We start from the raw sequence: 22,924 nt of genomic DNA on the forward strand, positions 1-22,924 counted from the left end.
CTAATTAGGAACTCTTGCCTTGCTAGGAGGCAGATCAAAAAATCTGTATTTTGTGCTCTTTTTGGATTTAACTTATGTGCTTCTGCTTTGTTTTTGTGTTTTTAATTTCTTCTTCTTTTTTTTTTTTTGTGCCTGACAGCATGTCGGATGTGATAGGGAGATTGGATCACTGAAGGAGGATGATAAATGCGGAGTTTGTGGTGGAGATAATTCTCATTGTCGGACAGTAAAAGGAACCATGGTCAAGACTCCAAAACATCCAGGTAAGGAAACTGCAAACCTTTGCAAAAAGATTGCTGTAAAGAAGGGTGTCTTGTCTGTGGAGAGTAGTGATATGTTGTATCCTATGGAAGGATGTCTTTAGAATGAAATAAGATTGCCTTGTCTATGGAGAGTTAATAATATCTTGTGGGAGGATGTCTGTAGAAAGAAGGATACCTTGTCCATGGAGAATAGAGATGTCTCATATCCTATGGGAGAATATGTAGAAAGAATGCATTGTCTATGAAGAGTAGTGATGTGTCATATCCTATGGGGGGTATCTGTAAAAAAAAGATTGCTTTGTCTATGGAAAGTTGTATGCGTCATATCCTACGGGAGGATGTCTGTAGAAAGGTGGATAATAGTGATGCATCGTATCCGATGGGAGGATGTCTTTAGAAAGAATGCTTTTGTCTATGGAGACACAATAAAAAGTCCAGCGCCTATCAGTATTTCTTATCAGCAAACATTTTGAGTTGTGATTATAAACTTACTATTGGATCCATCAAATATGCATGTTTCAACCACTAGGCTAATTTCTTTTGAGCCTGGCATAGATAAGGGTGAGCATGTAATCGTCATTAATCCACTGTAAATTTTTTACATTTTGATTTTCTTCCCACATATAAAATAGATCAATTAATTAGCTTAGCTTCTTCGTATCTTAACTTCATCATAAGCCTTCATTATGAGGTACTTGAAAAATCATTGAGGAGACACATCACAACTGACATGAATTCATGTTTCGCCACTTGCTGTCTCAAGGTCAGTCTCCATATAGGTCCTTGTTCATCGCGGGTTTAAAACATGATGTGTTGTATCCTATGGGAGGATTTCTGTAGAAAGATTGCATTGTCTATGAAGAGTGGTGTTGTATCCTATGGGAGGATGGCTGTAGAGAATAGTAATTGCTGCCCTATAGGATGATAACTATGATCAGGAGCAGTGTGTAGTATCCTGTAGGAGGATGGCTATGGAGAGTACCAGTACCTTCCCCCAAAGAGAAGGATTATTCTAGAGAACAGCAATGGTTCTCCGGTGAGGGTGCTGCTGTAGAGAGAAGTGGTGCCTCTCCTTTGTAGATGGATCTGGAAAGCAGATACATCTGCTCTTTAGGGATTTCTCTACTAATGATAGCTGCCATGCTATTGGTTAGTGGTCGGGGAAATCTGATCCTGATCTTGGTTTATGGTTTATTAAATTTAATATACCACTTTCCTTGCAAGCAAAACAAAGTGGTTTACAATGAAACCAATAAAAAACAAATAAATTAAAAAGGCAGAAAGGAACTCTATTTGCCATTATCACTCACACACTAAGAGCTAGGCATAAAAGTAATCACATCAACCAAACATGCATACTGAAGCAGTGACGTTACAAGAGAGATCATATAATCAAACATACAGACAGAGACATAGACAACCCAGACAAACACCATCCAACCTAATTTAGCCTAACATTAACATCCCATTGCAGGAACAGCCCAGACTCATGTATGAAATGCTTGCTGGAGCAAATAAATTTTCAGTAGTGCACAAAAAGACGAGAGAGTGAAAGAGTGCCCAAGCCACCCACGGCCTTTTCACTAACCTGTTCAGTGAGACAAACCTCAACCCTCAGGGAGCACAGAACAAAATAGTTAGAGATAACACTAAAGGGATGTTAGCACAGAAGAGCTGTTGCCACATAGAACAGGGAGAAGGAGGAACTCCAGGTTTAATCTTTGCCCCAAAGTTATATACCAACTGACAAAGGAGATCTGTGAAGAAGAGGTTGCAGTAGTCCAATCGGGAGATGATGGCATGATAGTTCAGAAATAAAAGGGTAAATTTGGTGGTGATGTAGAAAAAAGACACATTATGTGTTATCAATGCTTTGGATGTGTGCAAAGGAGATAGAGAACTCAAAGATGATCCCAAGGCCAAGAGGACAGTGAGGATGATAGCATTAACCATTCAATCTGAAAAGTATGTAAGGGTGGAAGTCGGTTTTGAAGTAAATATAAGAAGTTCAGGGGGGAAATTATCAATGTGAGCTACCACTAAGATGTGTTATTATACAACCAACTTGTGCTATTTTAGCAGAAGTCATGAGACCTAGTTACTAATAACCTGGATTAACAGTAAAATAACCCATTTTACAGTAGCCTATGTTGATAACTTTCCCCCTTAGTTTTGCCATGCTAAGTTTGAGTTGTTGGTAGGATATTGTCACACTAGTGAGGAGAAGTGAGCCCTTGGGCCACTGCCGAGGGGTGGCGGCGGCGGCAGGAGAAACACCCAAAACAAGAGACAAGGCAGAACACAGACAGTCAGATACAACCAGGACTGGAGCAGCCGGACTGAAGCTGTAGCTGAAGTAGAGCAAGCTGGAACAGGCAGGGCAGGGCACAGTAGAAGCTTCCAGGAAACTAAACAGAGTCTTAGGCTGACGGCAAGCAGTAGAATAAACCAGGGAACAAGCCGAGTCTTGGGCAGGCAGCAGGTAGTAGAAATAAACCAGGAAACACGCTGAGTCTTGGGCAGGCAGCAAGCAGTAGACATAAACCAGCAAACATGTCGAGTCTTGGACAGGCAACAAGCAGGAGAAATAAACCCCCGGAAAACAAACAGGGCAGGTCCACCCCAGGATAAGGAGAACAGGAAGCACTGCAACAACTCTCACCGACGAGAAGCTCATCAGATGACCTCTGTTGCCAAGGCAAAGTAGAAAGTTTCCAGGTGGTTCATAAAGGCAACCGACAAGGGAGTTCACCAGGTAAGGGTGCTGCTAAGTTCCAAAAATCCCAAGACAGTCTGGAAGGCTGGAAGATCCGAACTGGACCGGCATGACTTCTGGAACATGGGAAACAGCAACCAGACAGTCCATTGCAGCCACCAGGGGGCGAAATGAATGAGCGCATGAAACATGTCCACAATCTTGACAGATAATAGGGATATGCATTCGGGGTTGATTAGGAAATTTTTGTGCACATAAAGAATGTGCTCTAAATTAACTGCACATATGCATCAAACTTTTTGGCATGCTAATCAAATTTTGCATGCATAAATAACTGAGGCAAACCAAAAAATATAAATATATCCACAATCTGAAAATGATATGAAACAAACCGTAAGATTTTGTCCCTGCATACTCCTATAAGATTTCAAATCACCTGTATCAGATAAAGAAACCAAGATGTCATACTCAAGTTTGGCTGAAGGTTCTGGTTCACAGAGTTGGATTCAGAAGTCATCATCATAAAAGATTTTATAGCCACAGAAGGAGATTAGAGCACCAAGTGAACAACTATAAAAAGAGAGGAGAGTCCAGAAGAATGCCAAGGAGACAGACCGAGGGAGCAGAACCTTCTGGCGCCGGACCCCCCTTGAAGGTTGGGCCCGGGGAATCTTGCCCCCACCCCTCCCCCTCTCGGTAGCCCTATATGTATAAGTACATGCCCTCTTTTTGGTGTACATACTTGAATCTATGCATCTGGCTGCACAGTTTTGTAAGAACCATTTTTCACTTATAAAACATGCTTTACATGTAGAAAATTCTTTATATAATTATCCTCTACATGCAGTGGTGTGCTGGTAAATTTTTAACAGGCTCTCTCCCCGGTCCACCTCGGCGCCCCCCCCATCCACCTCGGCGCCCCCCCCATCCACCACTGTGCCCCCCCCATCCACCACTGTGCCCCCCCCCCACCTCTGCACCCCCCCCTCAAAAAAAATTTGCAGAGCTGGCTATACCCGGGGGGGGGGGGGGGCGGCGGCCAACACATTACTCTCTCCAGAAAAAAAAATTAAATGATCCCAGGTTCCAATCTAATTCATGTTTAATATGGGATAAAATGCCATAAATAAGTAAATAAACATAAACTTTTAACGTTCAGCACCTGATTCTCAAAGTGGACATATTCCAAACACTATAATGAAAATAAAATAATTTTTTTTCTACCTTTGTTGTCTGGTGACTTTGTTTCTCTGATCATGCTGGTCCAGTATCTGATTCTGCTGCTCTCTATCTGTTCCCTTGTCTCCGTTTCCAGGGCTTCCTTTCCATTTATTTCTTTTCTTTCCTCCTTTCTTCTTCATTTCTGGTCCTCCGCATACTTGACTGTACAGTGGATCCAGCTTCTGCCTATTTTCTCCATCCATGTGCAGTTTCTCTCCTCACTTCCTTTTCCCTCATCTAATCTCCTTCCTCTATCTTCCCTCCATGTCCAGCATTTCTTCTCTCTCCCTTCCCTCCCCTCCATCCATGTCCAGAATTTCTCTTGCTCTCCCCGCCATCCATGTCCTGAAACTCTCCTCTCTCCCCTGCCCCTCTCTATCCATCCATACCCAACAATTCTCTTCTCTCCCCTGCCCCCCTCTGCCCATCCATGCCCAGTAATTCTCTCCCCTGCCCCCCTCTGCCCGTCCATGCCCAGCAATTCTCTCCCCTGCCCATCCATGCCCAGCAATTCTCTCCCCTGCCCCCCTCTGCCCATCCATGCCCAGCAGTTCTCCTCCCTCCCCTGCCCTCCTGCTCCCATCCATGTGTAGCGATGTCCTTTGCCCCCCCATCCTCCCCTGCCGCTCCCATCCGTTAGTTTCAAATACCTGCCTCGAAGCGCCGCTTTATTTAAAGCCCTGCTGCCCGTCTCCAGCTGCCTTTCCTGATTGCTTCTCAGGAGTTCGGTTCTTCGCGCCGTTAGTCCCGCCGCGGGAAAAGGAAATGATGTCAGAATGACATCAGAAGGCGGGACTAAGAGCGCGAACCGAACTCCTGAGAAGCAATCAGGAAAGGCAACTGGAGACAGGCAGCAGGGCTTTAAATAAGGCGGCGCTTCCAGGCAGGTATTTGAAACTGACGGATGGGAGCGGCAGGGGAGGATAGGGGGGCGAAGGACATCGCTACAAATGGATGGGAGCGGGAGGGGAGGTAAGCATGGCGCCCTCCTGCCATGCTTACCTCATGCAATGGAGCCGGCTCGCCCCTTACAACAACCGGCTCGCAAGAGCTGTCAAAATTTAACAAGCGGCTCTTGCGAGCCGGTGCGAGCCGGCTCCAGCACACCACTGTTACATGTCACTGTAATTTTCTTGAGTATTCCTTTTCCCAGGAGGTTGCAAACCCAAGGATTGAACAAGAAACCCTGTACATGATGAATCACAAAGCTAGACCAACTTACCATTTCTAACAATTTTTTTGTTTCTAATTTTCAACAGGTGTTGTGAAAATGTTTGAAATTCCAGCAGGGGCTCGACATGTTCAAATATGGGAAACTAAACCCTCAAATTACAGTATTGGTAAGTATAACAACTGACCGCCGAGATAGATACAGAGAGACCAAGGAAGGAGGTGACAGAGAAAAGGTAGGAGTCAGAGAGAGAGAGAAGAGGAAGACAGGAAAATGAGGGAGAGAGCCTCACAGGGCTGGCTTAACCTATAGACCAGGTGAGGTTCTGGCCCATGGCGCTGGAAATTCTGTGATGTCACTGGCCGTATAGGTTAAGCTGGCTTAGAGCTTTCCTGGCGGCATTGTGTGTGAAGAGAAAAAAGAAGAGCTGGCAACTCCCTTCCTTTTTTTGTCTCAGACCACCTTCCCCCATCTACCTTTAAAGACAGTTTTCTCCTCCCAAACACAGACAACTCCCATGTCAACCCGGCATCCTCCTTCTACCGTGAGGCACCCCGCCCTTCCATTGACATAACTTCCTGTTTCCACAGGGGCATGGCAAAGGGAACATGCAGGGGCTAATGCAGGTAGCAGTAGATGAAACACTGTTAGTATTCAGGAGGGGAAAACTGCCTTTAAAGGTAGGCCGGGGGGAGGATAGTTTGAGGGGGGGGACATCATTGGGAAGGTAACAAACCAAAAGTTGGCTCAGGGCACCATGGTCCCTTGAGCTGGCCCTGCTCTCAATGAAGGAAGACAGAAAGGACACGAAGGAGACAGGGAAGGGAAGATGTGTCAAACAGAAGGTGATCAAAGTAAAAGGGTTGAAGTGAAGAAAGTAAGAGAAAGAACAATGCTGCATACTGTGAGAAAAGAAAAGATAATAGGACATCATGAATAGCCTTGAATTCAAAGATGCTGAGCAGTGTGAGAGAAATTGGGCAATAATGATAGAACAAGGAAATGGTGAAGATACTCTGACCAATATTCAGCACTATTTAACTGGCCAGAAACAGCCGTTGGCTGGTTAAATAGCATTTCAGCACCTAACCAGTTATCTCTGCTGAATATTGCCAGTTAGGACTGAAATGATAACTTGTTATGTCGCGTGATAACTGGCAGTTTTCAAAGGGGGGGAATGAGTGAGACTGGAGGGAGATGGAGATGTGATGGACCTAGACGTGGGAGGGGGGGCTGGAGATGAAGATGTGCTGGACCCTAGGATGGAGGGGGTCTGGATGAAGATGTGCTGTATTGGGAGGCTGGAGGAACATGGAGATGTGCTGGACCAGGAGTGGTGCTAGGGGGGGGGGGGGCTGGAGAGACATGAAGATGTGTTGGACCTGGGGGGGGGGGGGGGAACTGGAAGGAGACGGAGATTTGCTGGATTGAGGAGGTGGGGCTGGAGGTAGACAGAGTTATGCTGGAACAGGGAGGGAGTGGGCTGGAGGGACACAAAGATATGTGGACCGGGAAGGGGGTGGGCCGGAGTGACACAGAGATGTGCTGGACCTGAAAGGAAGGGAAGCACAAGAAGAGAGAGAGAGAGAGACTGGGGGAGGGGAGAGACAGAGACTGGATCAGGAGTTGGGAGTTAGAACAGAGGAGGAGAGATGCTGGACCCACAGATAGAGAGAGAGAGTGATTCTTAGGATCTCCGGGCCCATCTTGCCCTATGGTTTCAGCCATCTCCTTGAGTCAGTAGGGATCCCTTCCGGAAACGCTGTCAGTAGGCCTCTTGCGTGCAGCCCATCCTCTCCAAAATGGCGGCTTTTACTTCCACATAGGTAGTCGTCCTGCACAGCTTATCTATGAAATTTACTGACTGGTAGCAGCCAGATGGCATTCCAAGATGTCAGTCCTGGTTGTATGACCACCTATGCGGAACCTATGCAGAAGTAAAAGCCTCGCTCCATTGCCAGGTGGTAGGCTGGGGGTGGGTGGATGAAGGGGAGCAGTTGCCTCCCATCTGTTCCTTCCCTGCTACTGTGTTAAACAACTTGCTGTGCATCATCTTGAGCACATTGTGAATCTGCAATTTATAAATGTCATAAATGAATAAAAATTCCAGTCATTACAAGTCTGGTTCCTAGATTTGTGGGTTGGCTCCTAGATCCTAAGAAACTTTGTTGAGCCCTGGCATAGACCATTTTGTTTGATATGAACAAACATAATGCCCTTCAGGGTCTCTTTTGAGTTGTACTAGTTGAATAGTCAAACAGTTATGAAAAAGAAGAGCAACTCCCCTCTTTTTAGCACTAGAGGCATCTGAAGCAAACCAAACCCTGGAGAAGTGAGCATGATAAAATAGATGTTCATGGTTTTTTCTTAAAATATGTTCCTCGCAGCATGACTACCAATGGAGTGGAGGACCACAACTCTCGAAGCACCAGTTGTCACTTTCTAGGAGAGTTGAGTCCCTTCACATTCCAAGTCATACTTTAAAAGTAAGCCCCATCAATCAATATCAAAACCAAGTTATTGAAATAGAAAAGGAGCTGGTTAGCGGTTACCAACCCAAATAACCCAAAAAGCGCCCTCCTATTCCCCTATCCCAACACTGATACCATCCCATACCAACTAGTTCTCCTAAGCAGGAAAGTTCTAAAACAATACACACACACACACACAAACACATAAAAAGACCCTTTCTCCAGACAACCAGTAAAGGAATCTGGGTACGGCCCAGTGCTGAATATAAAAAGCCTGCAGCAGCTGGCATTTAAAAAAAATTTATTGACAGCCACAGGCTGAATATTAACCTGTTTGTATCTGGTTTGCAGCTTTAAAGAACCAGGCACAGGGTAACTACATTCTGGGAGCAAAAGGCCAGGATGCCAATCCCAAAACTTTCATTGAATTGGGTCTGGAGTGGGAGTACAGCATTGATGATGGCAAGGAGAGTTTGAAGACCAGCGGTCCCTTGCATGCGACCGTTGTGGTTCTGGTAAGTAAATTCTCACTAGTATACCATTTTCTATATACCTTTTGGGAAAATGACTAAAGTACCATGAGGACAGGTATGGCTAACTCCACAATGGTGTTCCTGGTGGCCCAGGAAATTAATCCCTATATATTTAGGAAGAACATAGACTAGAGCAGGGGTTCTCAACCCAGTCCTTGGGACACACTTAACCAGTCAGGTTTTCAGGTTACCCACAATGAATATGCATGAGATAAATGTGTATACATTGGAGGTAGGGCATGTAAACCTATCTCATGCATATTTATTGGGGGTATCCTGAAAACCTGACTGGCTAGGTGTATCCTGAGGACTGCAAACTCTAAAACTCCTGCCCACTCACTTTCCCAGTCTGAGGATAAAGTATCTGGGGGGGGGGGGGGGGGAGGAATTTCTGCATTAGTGGAAAAGTGGTCTAATGGTTGGAGCAGCAGGCTGAGAACCAGGAAAACCAAGTTCAAATCTCACTGCTGCTCCTTGTGATCTGCTCCATTACCTTGGATATAAACTTAGATTGTTAAGTCGTTTGGGAACAGGAAAATAACTACTGTACTTGAATGTACCCTGCCTTAAACTACCTCTGAAAAAGGTCCCTTCCTGTCCAATGAAATCCACTCAAGAATTGTGACACAATCACAGGGCTTGTTATGCAATTACATTTCTCCAAATTCATATTTTGTAGCCATTTCCTCCGAAGTTTTATGCTGTGAATGTTATAATGTTTATTCTCTTTAGACTAATACACAAACTAGAGCTTAGAAAAATACTGTAATCTGATTGTGCTGCATTTTCTTTTCTATTATATTCATGGAGAATCATCTTGTGACATCCTTACAAGTTCACAGCCCCTCCAGAGCTAGGAATCACTACCTTAGGACTCTGGGTTTGTGGAGGGGGGGGGGGGGGGGGGTCAAAAAGCTACTGTCAGAAAGATACCATTAAGGCACCATAAGTTTCCAGAAACTATTAGAACTCTATAGAACAGTTGAGGGGTTTCTGGAAGTTGGTAGAATATAGGAATGCCTTATGATAATCAGGGGGAAGGATGTGGTGGCAGTAGTAGCCCCCCTCTTCCTATATAATAAAAAGCACCTCCAACATTCTGAAGCTGACTCTGTGGCACTGTGGCAGTATAGGGTTTGTAAGTCTGTAGTTCAGCGTTTCATTGGCTCTCACTGTCCCCGCCCTCATGTCGAGGAAATGGAATGCTGCATAGTTGCCAAGCAAACAAACGCGACATCACACGAACAAAGAACCAATCAGACAGAACGGAACTTGGAGGAGGGAAGTGGAGTGGATTGAATCTCTAACAAACAATCATATATAGAGTAGTTACTTACCTGTAGCAGGTGTTCTCCGAAGACAGCAGGCTGCATATTCTCACAAGTGGGTGACGTCACGTCGGCCCCGGATGATTTTCAAACAAAATCTAAAAATCTTTTCAACGGCATTCCGTCGCGCACACACATCTTCCCGCTCGCCGCGTGGACACGCCCCTCAGTTAAATCCAAAAGATGAAGGAGACAACTCCAAAAGGGGAGGTGGGAGGGTTTGTGAGAATATGCAGCCTGCTGTCTTCGGAGAACACCTGCTACAGGTAAGTAACTACTCTTTCTCCGAAGACAAACAGGCTGATATTCTCACAAGTGGGGTATCCCTAGCTCCCAGGCTTACACAACACAACAAACAGTGGTCAATTGAGCCTCGCAACGGCGAGGACAGAATAAAAATTGACCTGAAAAGAAGAAACATCTAAATGAGAGTGTAGCCTGGAACAGAATAAAAACGGGCCTAGGAGGGTTGGAGTTGGATTCTAAAACCCCAAACAATTTCTGCAGCCCCGACTGCCCAAACTGACTGTCGCGTCGGCTATCCTGCTGAAGGCAGTAGTGAGATGTGAATATGTGGACTGATGACCACACCGCAGCCTAGCAGATCTCTTCAATAATGACTTATCTTAGATGAGCCACTGACTCAGCCAAGGCTCTAATAAAGGGAGTCGTGACATGGCCCTCTATAGTCAGTCCAGCCTGGACAAAAGCGAAGGAGATGCAATCTGCTAGCCAATTAGAAATGGTGTGGTCCCCGACAGCAACTCCCCTCTATTGGCATTAAGCAAAATAAACAACTGGGCGGACTGTCTGTGGGAGCTTGTCCGATTCACGTAAAGGCCAACGCTCCTTTGCAGTCCAAAGTGTGCAGCTTGCTTTCACCAGGACTTGTATGAGGGCGAGGAAAAAATGCTGGCAAGACAATTGACTGGTTCAGATGGAAACTCCGACACCACCTTTGGCAAGAACAGAGTGCGTGCGGAGGACTACTCTGTTATGATGAAATTTAAGGAAAGGAGCATGAACCACTAGAGCCTGAAGCTCACTGACCCTACGAGCTGAGGAAACAGCCACCAAGAAAATGACCTTCCAGGTCAAGTACTTCAGATGGCAGGACTCAGTGGCTCGAAAGGAGCTTCCATCAGTTGGGAGAGAACGACGTTGAGATCCCATGACACTGTAGGAGGTTTGACAGTGGGCTTTGACAAAAGCAAGCCTCTCATGAAGCGAAGAACTAAAGGCTGTCCAGAGATAGGCTTACCCTCTACATGACAATGAGAAGCACTAATTGCACTAAGGTGAACCCTTACTGAGGTAGTCTTAAGACCAGACTCTGATAGGTGTAGAAGGTACTCAAGGAAGGTCTGTGTAGGACAAGAAAAAGGATCTAGGACCTTGCTGTCACACCAGACGGCAAACCTCTTCCATTTAAAAGAGTACCACCTCTTAGTGGAATCTTTCCTGGAAGCAAGCAAGACTCGGGAGACACCCTCAGAAAGACCCAAGGAGGCGAACTCTAAGCCCTCAACATCCAGGCCGTGAGAGCCAGAGACTGGAGGTTGGGATGCAGAAGCACCCCCTCGTTCTGAGTAATGAGGGACGGAAAACATTCCAATCTCCACGGTTCTTCTGTATATAACTCCAGAAGAAGAGGGAACCAGATCTGACGGGGCCAAAACAGCGCCATCATAATCATGTTCCTTCGGTCTTGCTTGAGTTTCAGCAAAGTCTTCCCCACCAGGTGTATGGGAGGATACGCATACAGAAGGCCTGTCCCCCAATGAAGGAGAAAGGCATCCGATGCTAGCCTGCCATGGGCCTGCAGTCTGAAACAGAACTGAGGGACTTTGTGATTGGACTAAGTGGCAAAAAGTTCCACTGAGTGGCACTGATTAGCACTGATATTGACTTTTAACAAGCAATTATTGGTGCTAATTAGAATTAGTTAAAATGTGTGTGCCTAAATTTTACACGAGTCAAAAAAGGGGGCGCGGAAATGGGAGGGTCATGGGCAGACTGGGGGCATTTCTTTCAGTTACGTGTGTAATTATAGCTGGAATCCGTGCCTAAATGTAGGTGCAAGCATTTGCTCACATTTCCATTGGTGTAAATGGCAGCACCTAAATGTAGTTGTGGTTTCAGGGCATATGCAGTATTCTATAAACTGCACCTAACTTTAACACAAGTTTGTAGAATAGTGCTGAGTGGTTTTCTTTTTGGCGCCGATTTTTTAATGGCCATATCTAGAATTTAGTCCTTGGTGTAGACTGAATTTATTGAGTGGCGTACAAAGTCTGACGTATGCTTGTTTGGCCTTCTAGGGAAATCCTAGTCTTGGCCCTGATCCCATAATTATAAATAAGAGTGTCTGCCCCTCATCCCAGCTGTTCTGGGTTTTCACTAAGCGTCTGCCTAAGGGTATCAAATAAAGAGGTTACAATTGAATGTTCCAAAAAGAGCTGAGTGAAACTCTCTATCCTGCTGTCCCCACAGTGCTATTATCACCAACACAGATTAGCATCAGATAAGCCAGAGAAAATGAAAGGAGTTTGAAAATTTGTCAAAAAGGACCCTTGACAGAAAACAGTGTGTGATTTATTGTCTTATAATGTGTTGGGGTTATTTTTATGTTGGTTTAATAAAAAAAATCACAGTTTACAAAAATTTAATTTTTCTCCTGGATTCATACAACTATTAGAAGTCCGCACTAGAGAGTTGCACGGGGACAGAAATGCAACCCATCCCCGCCCGTCCCCGCTGGAATCAAACCCGTCCCCGCTCATCCCCGCCAGAATCTAACCCATCCCCACCCGTCCCCGTGAGTAATCTCCTCCGTCCCCGCCCGTCCCCGTGAGTGATCTTCTCCATTCCCGCCCGTCCCCATAAAAAAAGGAAGTATGTATTTCTGAATGTTAATTAGTCTATACAGCAGATTCTGAATTATGACTAGCTAAGAAACTATTTTTTTTAATTCTGTTTCTTTCTCAAAGTTTTATAACTGCTGTGTAAATTGTCTCTTTGCTTAAACTTGATCACAGTCCCAACGTTTCTCATCATATACAATATAGTACACATAGGACATCAGGGTAGCACAAAGGTATAATTATTCGTACTATACTTGAGAAGCACAGCAAGCAAACTGCAAAACTGGCGGTATTAGGGAGACCATCCAGCAAAACATCACATAAAATCACAGACAGCATTTCCTCCCCCCCCCCCCCCCCCCCCCCCCCCCCCCCCGCCCGCTTACAAAGCTGTGTGGCAATGCCGACAGCCCATTCAAAATGGGCTGGGCTGGCATTACAGCACCAGCAGCAGCTAGTGCTGCTTTGTAAATGGGGTGGGGGGTTATTAATAACAAAAAAAGTGAAATGTAGTCATTACCCTTTTATACACCTACATTAAAATCACATTAGGTACCCGACCTAATTTACGTATGTGCCACTCCACAAGGACATGTAAACAAAGCTGCCTATTCAGGTCACAAAATCTGAACAGTGTCTGTGTGATGATTTGCAGAAGCTGATAAACATAAAAAGCGGGTCAGGATTAAGTACAAGTTACAGGGTTCATCAACTGCTAAAAATAACTTTTTTTTTCTAGGCACTGTATTTCCTAAGCAGATGCTTTGAAATAAGGTGGAAGTGAAAATACTAATACTCGCAAAATAAATCTCAACAGTTGTAAAAAAAAAAAAAAACCACATCTCCAAACATTAATATTAATAGCACCTACCATTTCCACAAACACATTAACAGGAAACAAGGAAGGAGCTCTTTATTTTCACATGCTCCTACTGAGCATGAGTGGAAGAGTTACAACGAGCCCTTCTTGGAGGACACTGGGATTGCAGTCCATTGCCTTGCACTGTGCACAATGTACACTGACCCAGAAACCACAAATCCCAGAATTCCGAGTAGTCTCTTTTTATTGGAAGCCTCCCTAAGCACAGTATTGGTTGGTATGGCAGATGATCCAACCTCCTTGGGCATGACGCAGCAGAGCAGGAAGAAAAGTTGTTGCCGGGTTAGAAATTACGGAGCATCGGAAAAGGAAACCTGCAGGATTGTTGATGATTGATGCGAAAGGTATGTGTGCGATGTGTCCCCACGGGAATCCCGCTTTTTTTTTTTTGGCTGGCCTCGATTTTTTGGCGTTTTTTTTTTTGGCCGTCTGCAATTTTTGGTCGGCCTCGATCCCCGCGGGAATCCTGCATGTTTTGTTCCGTCCCCGCGGCACTCCCGCTGACAATGGTTCCGTTCCCGCGGCACTCCCGCTGACCAGGGGGGGAAACCCGCGGGATTCCCGCGGATTCCGCGGGATTCCCGCAAACCCCGTTCCCGTGCAGACCTCTAGTCCGCACTAACATTCAATGTCACACAGACCTCATGAAGAGACTGTTTATGGTGTATATGTAATCTGTTTCAAGAAATCCCATATTGTAAAGAAACTGAGAAGCGAGCAAAAAAAATCTATCCCAAAACGTTTTCCTTTTTTCTAAATGTACAGAAACGTCATGAGGACCATGTACTGTACAATATCACATGGTTCCATATATGATGGTCACCGTACTATGCTGCTCACTGTGTCAATTGTTTTCTCTTTTACTTTACTCTCTCCTACCTGCCTTAATCTAGATTGTCTCCAGGGAGGAGATAGAGACCAAGAGCACCCTGACTTATAAGTACATTATCCACGAGGACTTACTGCCATTGATCGGAAACAATAATGTTCTTCTGGAGGACATGGATGCTCATGAGTGGGCCCTCAAAAGCTGGTCCCAGTGCACAAAAGCTTGTGGAGGAGGTGTGTTCATTTATTTTGTCAATGTCTAACTCTCTCTTTCTTTCTTTTTTTAATTTTTATTTTAACTTAGCTGTTTCCTATTTTGTTAACAAGGCAATGCGAATCATCTATTAAGACTTAGTGAGTCACTATAACATCACTCCTGTGAATTAGCAAACCGTCATTATCCAAGCCACTGTTACATCACAGATGAGGGTGGCAGTGATATCTGTAATATGACCATCTGGTGCTGTCTTGAAGATGTTATGTAGTGTGCAGGAGCAACTGGTCTTCTGTCTTACACCAATCAAGCTTCTACTGCTACTACGACTCAGTTTGAACCAGTGGGGCAGGAATAACTAGGGATCATTCCTGCCCCATTTAAGCTACTACAATTGCTGCCATGACCTGATTTAACAGGAATTATTAGAGATTGCTTCTTTCCTATTTTTGGATGATTTGGGATGTCTAGATGAGTACACTAGTATTGCTGGCTATTTAGATTATTACCTAACTTTATGGTTAGTCATGGGTAAAGTGGGGTATGGGAGGAATCTTGTATGCTTATCTCTGCACATAGTGAAGCAGGGCCAGCCCAAAAGTATCTGGTACCCTAAGTGAATCTTCAAGCATGTGCCCAGGGATGGCCCATAGCCTAAAGGAAATAGCCTACAGCTCAAGTCTTTTCCCACATACACAGTGATCAGCACCTCTTTCTTTCCCTACTTCCCTCTCCCCTTGATCTCCAACATCTGTTTCCAGTCCCCGAGAATTCCTCCCCCCCCCCCCGGTGTCTACCATCTCTCTATTTCCTCCTCCCCCCCCCCCCCCCCCCCCCCCCCCCCCATGGTCTCCAACATCTCTCTTGTACAGAGGAATTTAAAAAAATGTTCTTACCTGGGATGAGGGCTTTAGTGCCCTGTTTGAAGGAGAGGGCTCCTAGGCTGGCTGATTGCATCGAGGTTGGCATCCCGATGCAACCATTGAAACTGATTTGTGGACAGTAGAGAAGGGATGTGCTGTAACACTCACAGACCGCAAGTGCTCAAACCTGCGAGTGCTACTATCCTCTGGGTCCGTGGAATTTCTGTAATCTGGACTGGCTTGCTGGTTCGTCTCCAGGAGTCGCTGGGGAGCGAGGCATGAGGCAGGGACAGGAACTGTGGCACTTGCTGGTGCTGCAGGTGGAAGGACAAGTCATGCACATGCAATAAATGTGCATACACAAGAAATGGAGCAGAGGCCTGAGCCGGAGAGAGGCGGTTGCTCTTGGGTGCATGCACAGTTGTGCACAATGACATTGGCATGCAGGTGTGCACACTTGGACATGTTAGTTTGCACTGCCAGCTTGGAATTTTACATTTTAAGCTCTGCTCAGTGCTGCGGCAAATAAGAAAGCAAATAAAATGTTAGGTATTATATGAAAGGAATGGAAAACAAAAATGAGGATGTTACAATGCCTTTGTATCGCTCCATGGTGTGACCACACCTCAAATACTGTGTACAATTCTGGTCACCACATCTCAAAAAAATATAGTGGAATTAGAAAAGGTACAGAGAAGGGTGACAAAAATTATAAAGGGGGTGGGGCGATTTCCCTATGAGGAAAGGCTAAAGTGACTAGGGCTCTTTAGCTTGGAGAGCAGACAGCTGAGGGGAGATATGATAGAAGTCTATAAAATAATGAGTGGGCATTGGGCAGGGGTGAGATGCCACCATTTTGAAGAAGGTGGGATCAGAGGCAGGAGGTAGTAGGCATCCCTCCTGCCTCCTACCTTGGAAGGTTCTGGGGGATGGGATTCCAGTAGTCCATCAGGGCCAATGGTGGCTAAGGCATCAGGCTTGGCTCAGATGAGCCTGGCATACAGTATCCGGGCTTGATCTGACATGGCCACTAGGTTAGGTCAGGTCAGGGTAGTAGGCCCACTGGATCACTAAGCTATTCTTTTGTGAGGGAGGTGGCTGGGTGAGGGGGAGGGAGGCTTGGGTGTGCATTTATGGGGAAGTCCGTCTAGGGCAGGGTGATTGGGTTGGTGGGAGAGACAGGGTGCTGTTAGACACCCCTTCTCTCAACTAACCCTCAACACTGCCCCAGACCAGGTGTTAGGCTTCTGGTGCTAAATGTGCTGAGTTTTTTAAAGCATTACTGCGGGCTTTATAATGACCGCATTTATATGCATTTAAATGTGGTCTGCACTAATGGTTTTAGCACCAGTGCTGGAACCATTAGAACATTCAGGGAACACTAGCGCCAGCGGTAGTCTGACACTAATCAACTTTAGCGCTGGTGTTAGGTTTTGAGCATCTGGGCCTTAGTGAGGAAGGTCTCTGACAAAGGTGCTCACAGCTGTTAAATATACTGTCATTGTGACCATCTCCATGATTAATTAGTTAAGGAACAAGACCTTTAAGGTCAGAGAACTTGGTGTTCAGAATTAAAGCTCTGAAACAAAATTTAGATTTACTGTTACATTATTTATGAAAATAATTTAATTTGAGAAGGGTAAGTAATTTATTGGCTTGCTAATCTAACAGGACCAACCAGAATTTGTGTCTCTTAGGTGAAGCCTGTCAGAGTTTGTTGAGTGGGTTGGAAGATTATCTGAATTAATTTAAACCCAGATACAGTAGCAGAGGAACTCGAAATGTTTAACTGACTGTTTTGGTTTAGAGATTTTCATTGCTAGAAAGGAGTCAAGTGAGTCTCAGAAGAGTTCTTACCTTCTCAGAAATGTGCTTTGATTTTTACCTAATATTAAAATACAAGACAGCTCTACCATTTATTTGAAAGAATTTGTGTAGTAAAACTATTGGGTTTTTAAAGGTAGTGTAGTAGATGTAGAGCCAAGGCATTGGTGGAAGACAGAGAAGTGGAAGAACAGAAGAAGAAGAATCATCTCCCATCTGACTAGATTGTCTTTGTTGTTTGCTGGCCTCTGCAAGACAGATTTTTGAGGAAGTAAAGGAAATTTAAGTGGCAGAGCTACTTAAATTGACAAAATGAGTGCACACTGACAAACAATAGGAAATACATAGTGAGGACAGAGATATAAAGCTAGAGAAGAACATAAGTAGAGAGAGAGAGAAAGAGAGAAAGAAAAAACAGAGAAACTTGCCTGGTCTAACATCTTGCGTAAATACCTGAGGAGTTGAATGTGAAAGACAAAAGGAGAAGGAGAAAACAATTACAGTTTCTAGTCTTTAGACAGGCTAATTTAATGCAGTAATTCTATGAAAAGAAAATACCAGAATTGTTTTATTAAAATACTTATCTAAGCACTTAATAGATGTGTCCTGGGTTTTGATGCTGAAAAGAAGTACTCCTGTAGTTCTGAAATACATGTTATTGTAGGTTTATTTAAACCACCTCAATGCAAAAACTGTTAAGCTTGTGTTTATCCCATATGTTAGTTGAAAAACATCTTTTATTACTACTACTGCTACTACTATTTATCATTTCTATAGCACTACTAGACGTACGCAGCGCTGTACACTTGAACATGAAGAGACAGTCCCTGCTCGACAGAGCTTACAATCTAATTAGGACAGACAAACAGGACAAACAAGAGATAAGGGAATATTAAGGTGAGGATGATAAAATAAAGGTTCTGAACAAGTGAATAAAGGTTAGGAGTTAAAAGCAGCATCAAAAGGTAGGCTTTTAGCTTAAATTTGAAGATGGCCAGAGATGGAGCTTGACATACCGGCTCAGGAAGTCTATTCCAGGCATATGGTGCAGCAAGATAAAAGGAATGGAGTCTGGAGTTAGCAGTGGAGGAGAAGGGTGCAGATAAGAGAGATTTACCCAGTGAACGGAGTTCCCGGGGAGGAGTGTAGGGAGAGATGAGAGTGGAGAGGTACTGAGGAGCTACAGAGTGAATGCACTTATAAGTCAATAAGAGGAGTTAGAACTGTATACAGAAATGGATAGGGAGCCAGTGAAGTGAACTGAGGAGAGGGCTAATATGAGCATAGCGACACTGGAGGAATATAAGTTGTGCAGCAGAATTTTGAACAGATTGAAGAGGAGAGAGATGGCTAATTGGGAGACCTGTGAGAAGGAAGTTGCAATAGTCTCGTGAGAGGTGATAAGAGTGTGGATGAAGGTTCTGGTAATGTGCTCAGAAAGGAAAGGGTGAATTTTGGTGATATTATAGAGAAAGAAATGACAGGTTTTAGTGGTCTGCTGAATATGTGCAGAGGAGGAGAGAGAGGAGTCAAAGATGACCCCAAGATTACGAGCTGATGAGACAGGTAGAATGAGAGTGTTATCCACAGAAATAGAGAATGTGGGAGGCAGTAAGGTTGGTTTAGGGGGAAAGATAAGAAGCTCAGTCTTGGTCATGTTTAGTTTCAGATGGCGGTGAGACATCCAGGCAGCAATGTCAGACAGGCAGGCTGATACTTTGGCCTGGATTCCTGCTGAGATTTCTGGTGTGGAGAGGTAGATCTGGGAGTCATCAGCGTAAAGATGATACTGAAAACCATGGGATGAGATCAGAGTACCAAGGGAAGAAGTATAGATGGAGAAAAGAAGAGGTCCCAGGACAGATCCCTGAGGTACACCAACTGACAGTGGGATAGAAATAGAGGAGGATCTACCAGGGTATACACTAAATGTACGCTGGGAGAGATAAGAAGAAAACCAGGAAATAACAGAGCCCTGAAATCCAAGTGAGGACAGCGTATCAAGGAGTAGACTGTGATCAACAGTGTCAAAAGCAGCAGATAGATCGAGAAGGATGAGGATAGAATAGAGGCCTTTGGATCTGGCCAGGAACAGGTCATTGGAGACTTTAGCAAGCGCTGTTTCAGTTGAATGAAGGGGGGGCGAAAGCCAGATTGAAGTGGATCAAGAATAGCTTGAGATGAAAGAAAGTCAAGGCAACAGCAGTGAACAGCACGTTCAAGTATCTTGGATAGGAAAGGGAGGAGGGAGATGGGGCGATAGTTGGTAGGACAGGCAGGGTCCAATGAAGGTTTTTTTTAAGGAGTGGTGTGACTACGGTATGTTTGAAGGCAGTGGAAAGTGAAAGATTGAGGATATGACAGATAAAAGGAGAGATAGGAGAGATAGTGTTAAGTAGATGGGTGGGAATAGGATAAGAGGAACAGGTAGTTAGTTTCGAGGAGGAAAGAAGATGTGTAGTTTCCTCTTCAGTGATTTCAGAAAAGGAAGAAAAGGAGGCAGGGGTTGGAGGGTTGAGAGAATGGACTAAGGGAAGGAGAGGTGGAGGTGACCTGGTTGAGAATTCGAGTTTAAGCTTGTGAACTTTATCATGAAAGTACTCAGCCAGAGTTTGGGGAGAAAGTTAAGGGGGAGTTGGAGGTGAAGGCACTTTGAGGAGAGAGTTCAGTGTGGCAAAGAGATGTCGAGGGTTTGAGCCAAGAGAATTTGTCAACTGGATGTAATAGTCCTGTTTGGCAAGTAAAAGAGCAGACTGTAAGGAGGTCAGCAAGAATTTGAAATGTATGAAGTCAGCACGGGCATGGGATTTCAGCCAAAGGCATTTGGCAGAGTGGGCACAGGAACGTAGGTAGCGGATTCTAGAGGTCAGCCAAGGCTGGGGTTTGGTACGGTTTACAGAACAGGGAATGGGAGAAGCAGAGGAGAAAATAGTATTATAGGAAGAGACAGCCTCATTGACAGACTTGGATAACATAGTGGTAGAGAAGAGATTTGAAACACTGGAGGACAGAGTAGAAGGGTCAGTAGCCTGAAGATTCCTAAATGTATTGGTTAAGATTGGACGGGACTGGGGAGGAGGGTGTTTAAGTGTGAAAGTTATCAGATGATGGTCAGAGAGGGGAAGAGTTGAGGCACAGAAACTGGAGAATGAGCAGTTTGAGAAGAGGATAAGATCAAGACAGTGGCCATTCTGGTGAGTGGGGGTAGTGGAGCACAGTTGAAGATTGAAAGAGGATATTAAAGCAAGAAACTTTATATCTTTATATTATTATTCAGTAATACATATCACATAATGTTTTGCTAAATTCCTTGGTTTACTATTGATTTAGACTGGAAATCCCATTTACCATCTTTGACTGTGATAAGAGCTAATTCTTAAAGTGTAACACCACCCACAAATGGCATCACAGACAAGATTTCTTGGCAGTCTGTCATCTTAGCAAGGGATCCTGAATTTTGTTTTTCAAGAAAAATTTTGTAAGTTTTGGTAGTATAGGCCCTGTTCTTGTGGCAATTAGTGAACCTCTGATTTTGGCTGTCCAATATGGAACCAGAATGGAGAAGAGAGTTCGAGTTTATGAAGGAAAGGTATCAAGAATAGGAGAGAAGAATGCAGGAGCAGGCTGCAGCTTTTCTGCAAATGCAGGAAGACCAGTAGGAATATTGTTGGCAGGCCACGAGAGTATTGTAGTAATTTGGACAAGCAACACCAGCTCTGCAAACTCCACAAGTTCCAGCATCATATATACCCAGAGATAAATGCATCTCTGATTGTGGAGGTTCTCAGCAAAAGATCAAGAGATCTCTCAGTTGGAAACTGAGTAGAAAAGACCAGATCAGCTTTAAAAGTTCTTCATGTTCCAGATGAAAATCAGTGGGAGATCATGTTGGATCACTTAAAAGGACCGGCTTATAATCTAATGAAACTGTATCAGCCTAAAGAGAGGAAGAATGTTGAAGAACTGTTCCAAAGGCTACAAAAAGAAGTTGGGGCAAGTTTTCCTTACTTATAAGAAAGAAAAAGTTCAGTGCTGTATGTTTGGCTGTTGTCTGCAGGAGAAAATGTCCAAAATTGAATGTAAATTGACCACCTTCAAACTTCATTGGGGGGTATCCTCAAGGGTTGTGAACATTTCCAAATGCATTCTCTTTTGTTTATTGAGAAATGCCTTGTCCTTCAAGCATGCACTCTCCCACACTAATCCACTTTCCACTTTCTGTCCTGAACCTGGGTAGAGAGGCAGAGTAGCAGAAAAAAACCCTGAAAGAAAATGGAGACGTCTCCGGGAGCCACTATTGGCCCCCGGGCTTTACATCGAAGTACACTGAACTAGTGGAAGAGTATGTGCCATGTTTTGATGGTGCATGCACATGGGCAGAGTTTGTATGGAGGTGGAGCATGAGCAGAGTGCACAAAAGCACTCATAAATTATAGCAATTATAAAGGGATGAGATTTGATATACCACCTCCCTGTGGTACAATCAAAGCAATTTACATATTATATATATAGGTACTTATTTTTTTACCTGGGGCAATGGAGGGTTAAATGAGTTGCCCAGAGTCACAAGGAGCTGCAGTAGGAACCAAATGTATGTATATTTTAACATCTAGGCACGGGCAATTACACCAACTATAGGGGTGATGTACATGATTGCTCCAGGTGCCCTTGACCTGGATTGGCCACTGTCGGTGACAGGATGCTGGGCTAGATGGACCTTTGGTCTTTCCCAGTATGGCACTACTTATGTACTTATGTACTTATGTACTCCGTAAATGTAAATGTGCTTTCTGCCACTTATGCTAGTGTTCTATGAAGAGAAGTAGACACCTGCTTTTCTTTATAGAATAAGCTTAACTCTCTTATCTGTTATAGAATTACCCTCATACTATATTAGTTGTAATATATTCAATAAAATGTTATTTTAAAAAAGTTCAAGGAAGTGTGCCTAGACATGTTAATATCCAGTTAGTACACTGGGCTTAAGCAATTGGCAAAATAGAGCTTCTAGTGGCCATACCTCTATTTCTGTTAACAGGCCTCTTTGTGGGCTCTGTTCACCCAAATTCAAGACTTGAAAAATTATTAGCAGAACAATTTATCATCCTGGATTAAACAAAAAGCAGCTCAGAGCCCCCTACCCCCCCCCCCCCCCCCCCCCCCCCCCGGTGTGCTAGAAAAAGCACATAAGCCTTCCTTATGTGCCCATAAGTAAACTCCAGCTTGGAATTTCATAAAACATTATCAAATTCATTAACATCTGTATGAACTTTATTCCTTCTGAATATGTAGCTTTGGTGTCCTGATATCTCCAACATCTGGAATTGGTCAGAAGAATCCCACTGATCATCCTTTTGCCTTTATGTCAGACTGAGGACTGAAAATACAAAATACTTCCTCCACAGTGCAAATTTTCTTGTTGTGGGAGATGCACAGGGCTGTGCCCCATTGAAATGAAAGTAATTACTCCAGCAGTTTTTGGTAGCAGTAAATGTTTTAGTGACAGATTGAACAAAGCAAACATCTTCTGGATAGGATGCAAAAAGTTGGCAGTATTGTTGCTCTGGGAAAGCTCGCTCAGGTATTAAGGGGAAGCCAATCAAATTGGAAGCTGTTTGGGTGCCCTTCTTTGGTTTTGTGAAGGGTTGACAGTCTTGTTAGATTTATTTATGGAGACAGCCTTCCCTTCTGGTTGCCTGTTTGCTTTTTGATGTTTCATCCTTTGTATAGCTTGGGATTTGTTATTCT

General features: G+C 44.3%; 1 protein-coding gene across 1 annotated transcript in view; it reads left to right on the forward strand.

Annotated features, from left to right (window-relative positions):
• Window positions 1–22,924, forward strand: part of LOC115459533 (A disintegrin and metalloproteinase with thrombospondin motifs 14-like) — a gene marked incomplete at both ends in the record, with an annotated part of 62,275 nt that overhangs the window by 12,477 nt on the left and 26,874 nt on the right. Inside the window, 4 exons of the mRNA XM_030189345.1 lie at window positions 140–263; window positions 5,460–5,540; window positions 8,194–8,357; window positions 14,341–14,509. Of these exons, the coding sequence (XP_030045205.1) occupies window positions 140–263; window positions 5,460–5,540; window positions 8,194–8,357; window positions 14,341–14,509 (538 nt within the window). The remainder of the gene's footprint in view (window positions 1–139; window positions 264–5,459; window positions 5,541–8,193; window positions 8,358–14,340; window positions 14,510–22,924) is intronic.

The sequence above is a fragment of the Microcaecilia unicolor genome, unplaced genomic scaffold (assembly GCF_901765095.1).
Source record: "Microcaecilia unicolor unplaced genomic scaffold, aMicUni1.1, whole genome shotgun sequence".
NCBI lineage: Eukaryota > Metazoa > Chordata > Amphibia > Gymnophiona > Siphonopidae > Microcaecilia > Microcaecilia unicolor.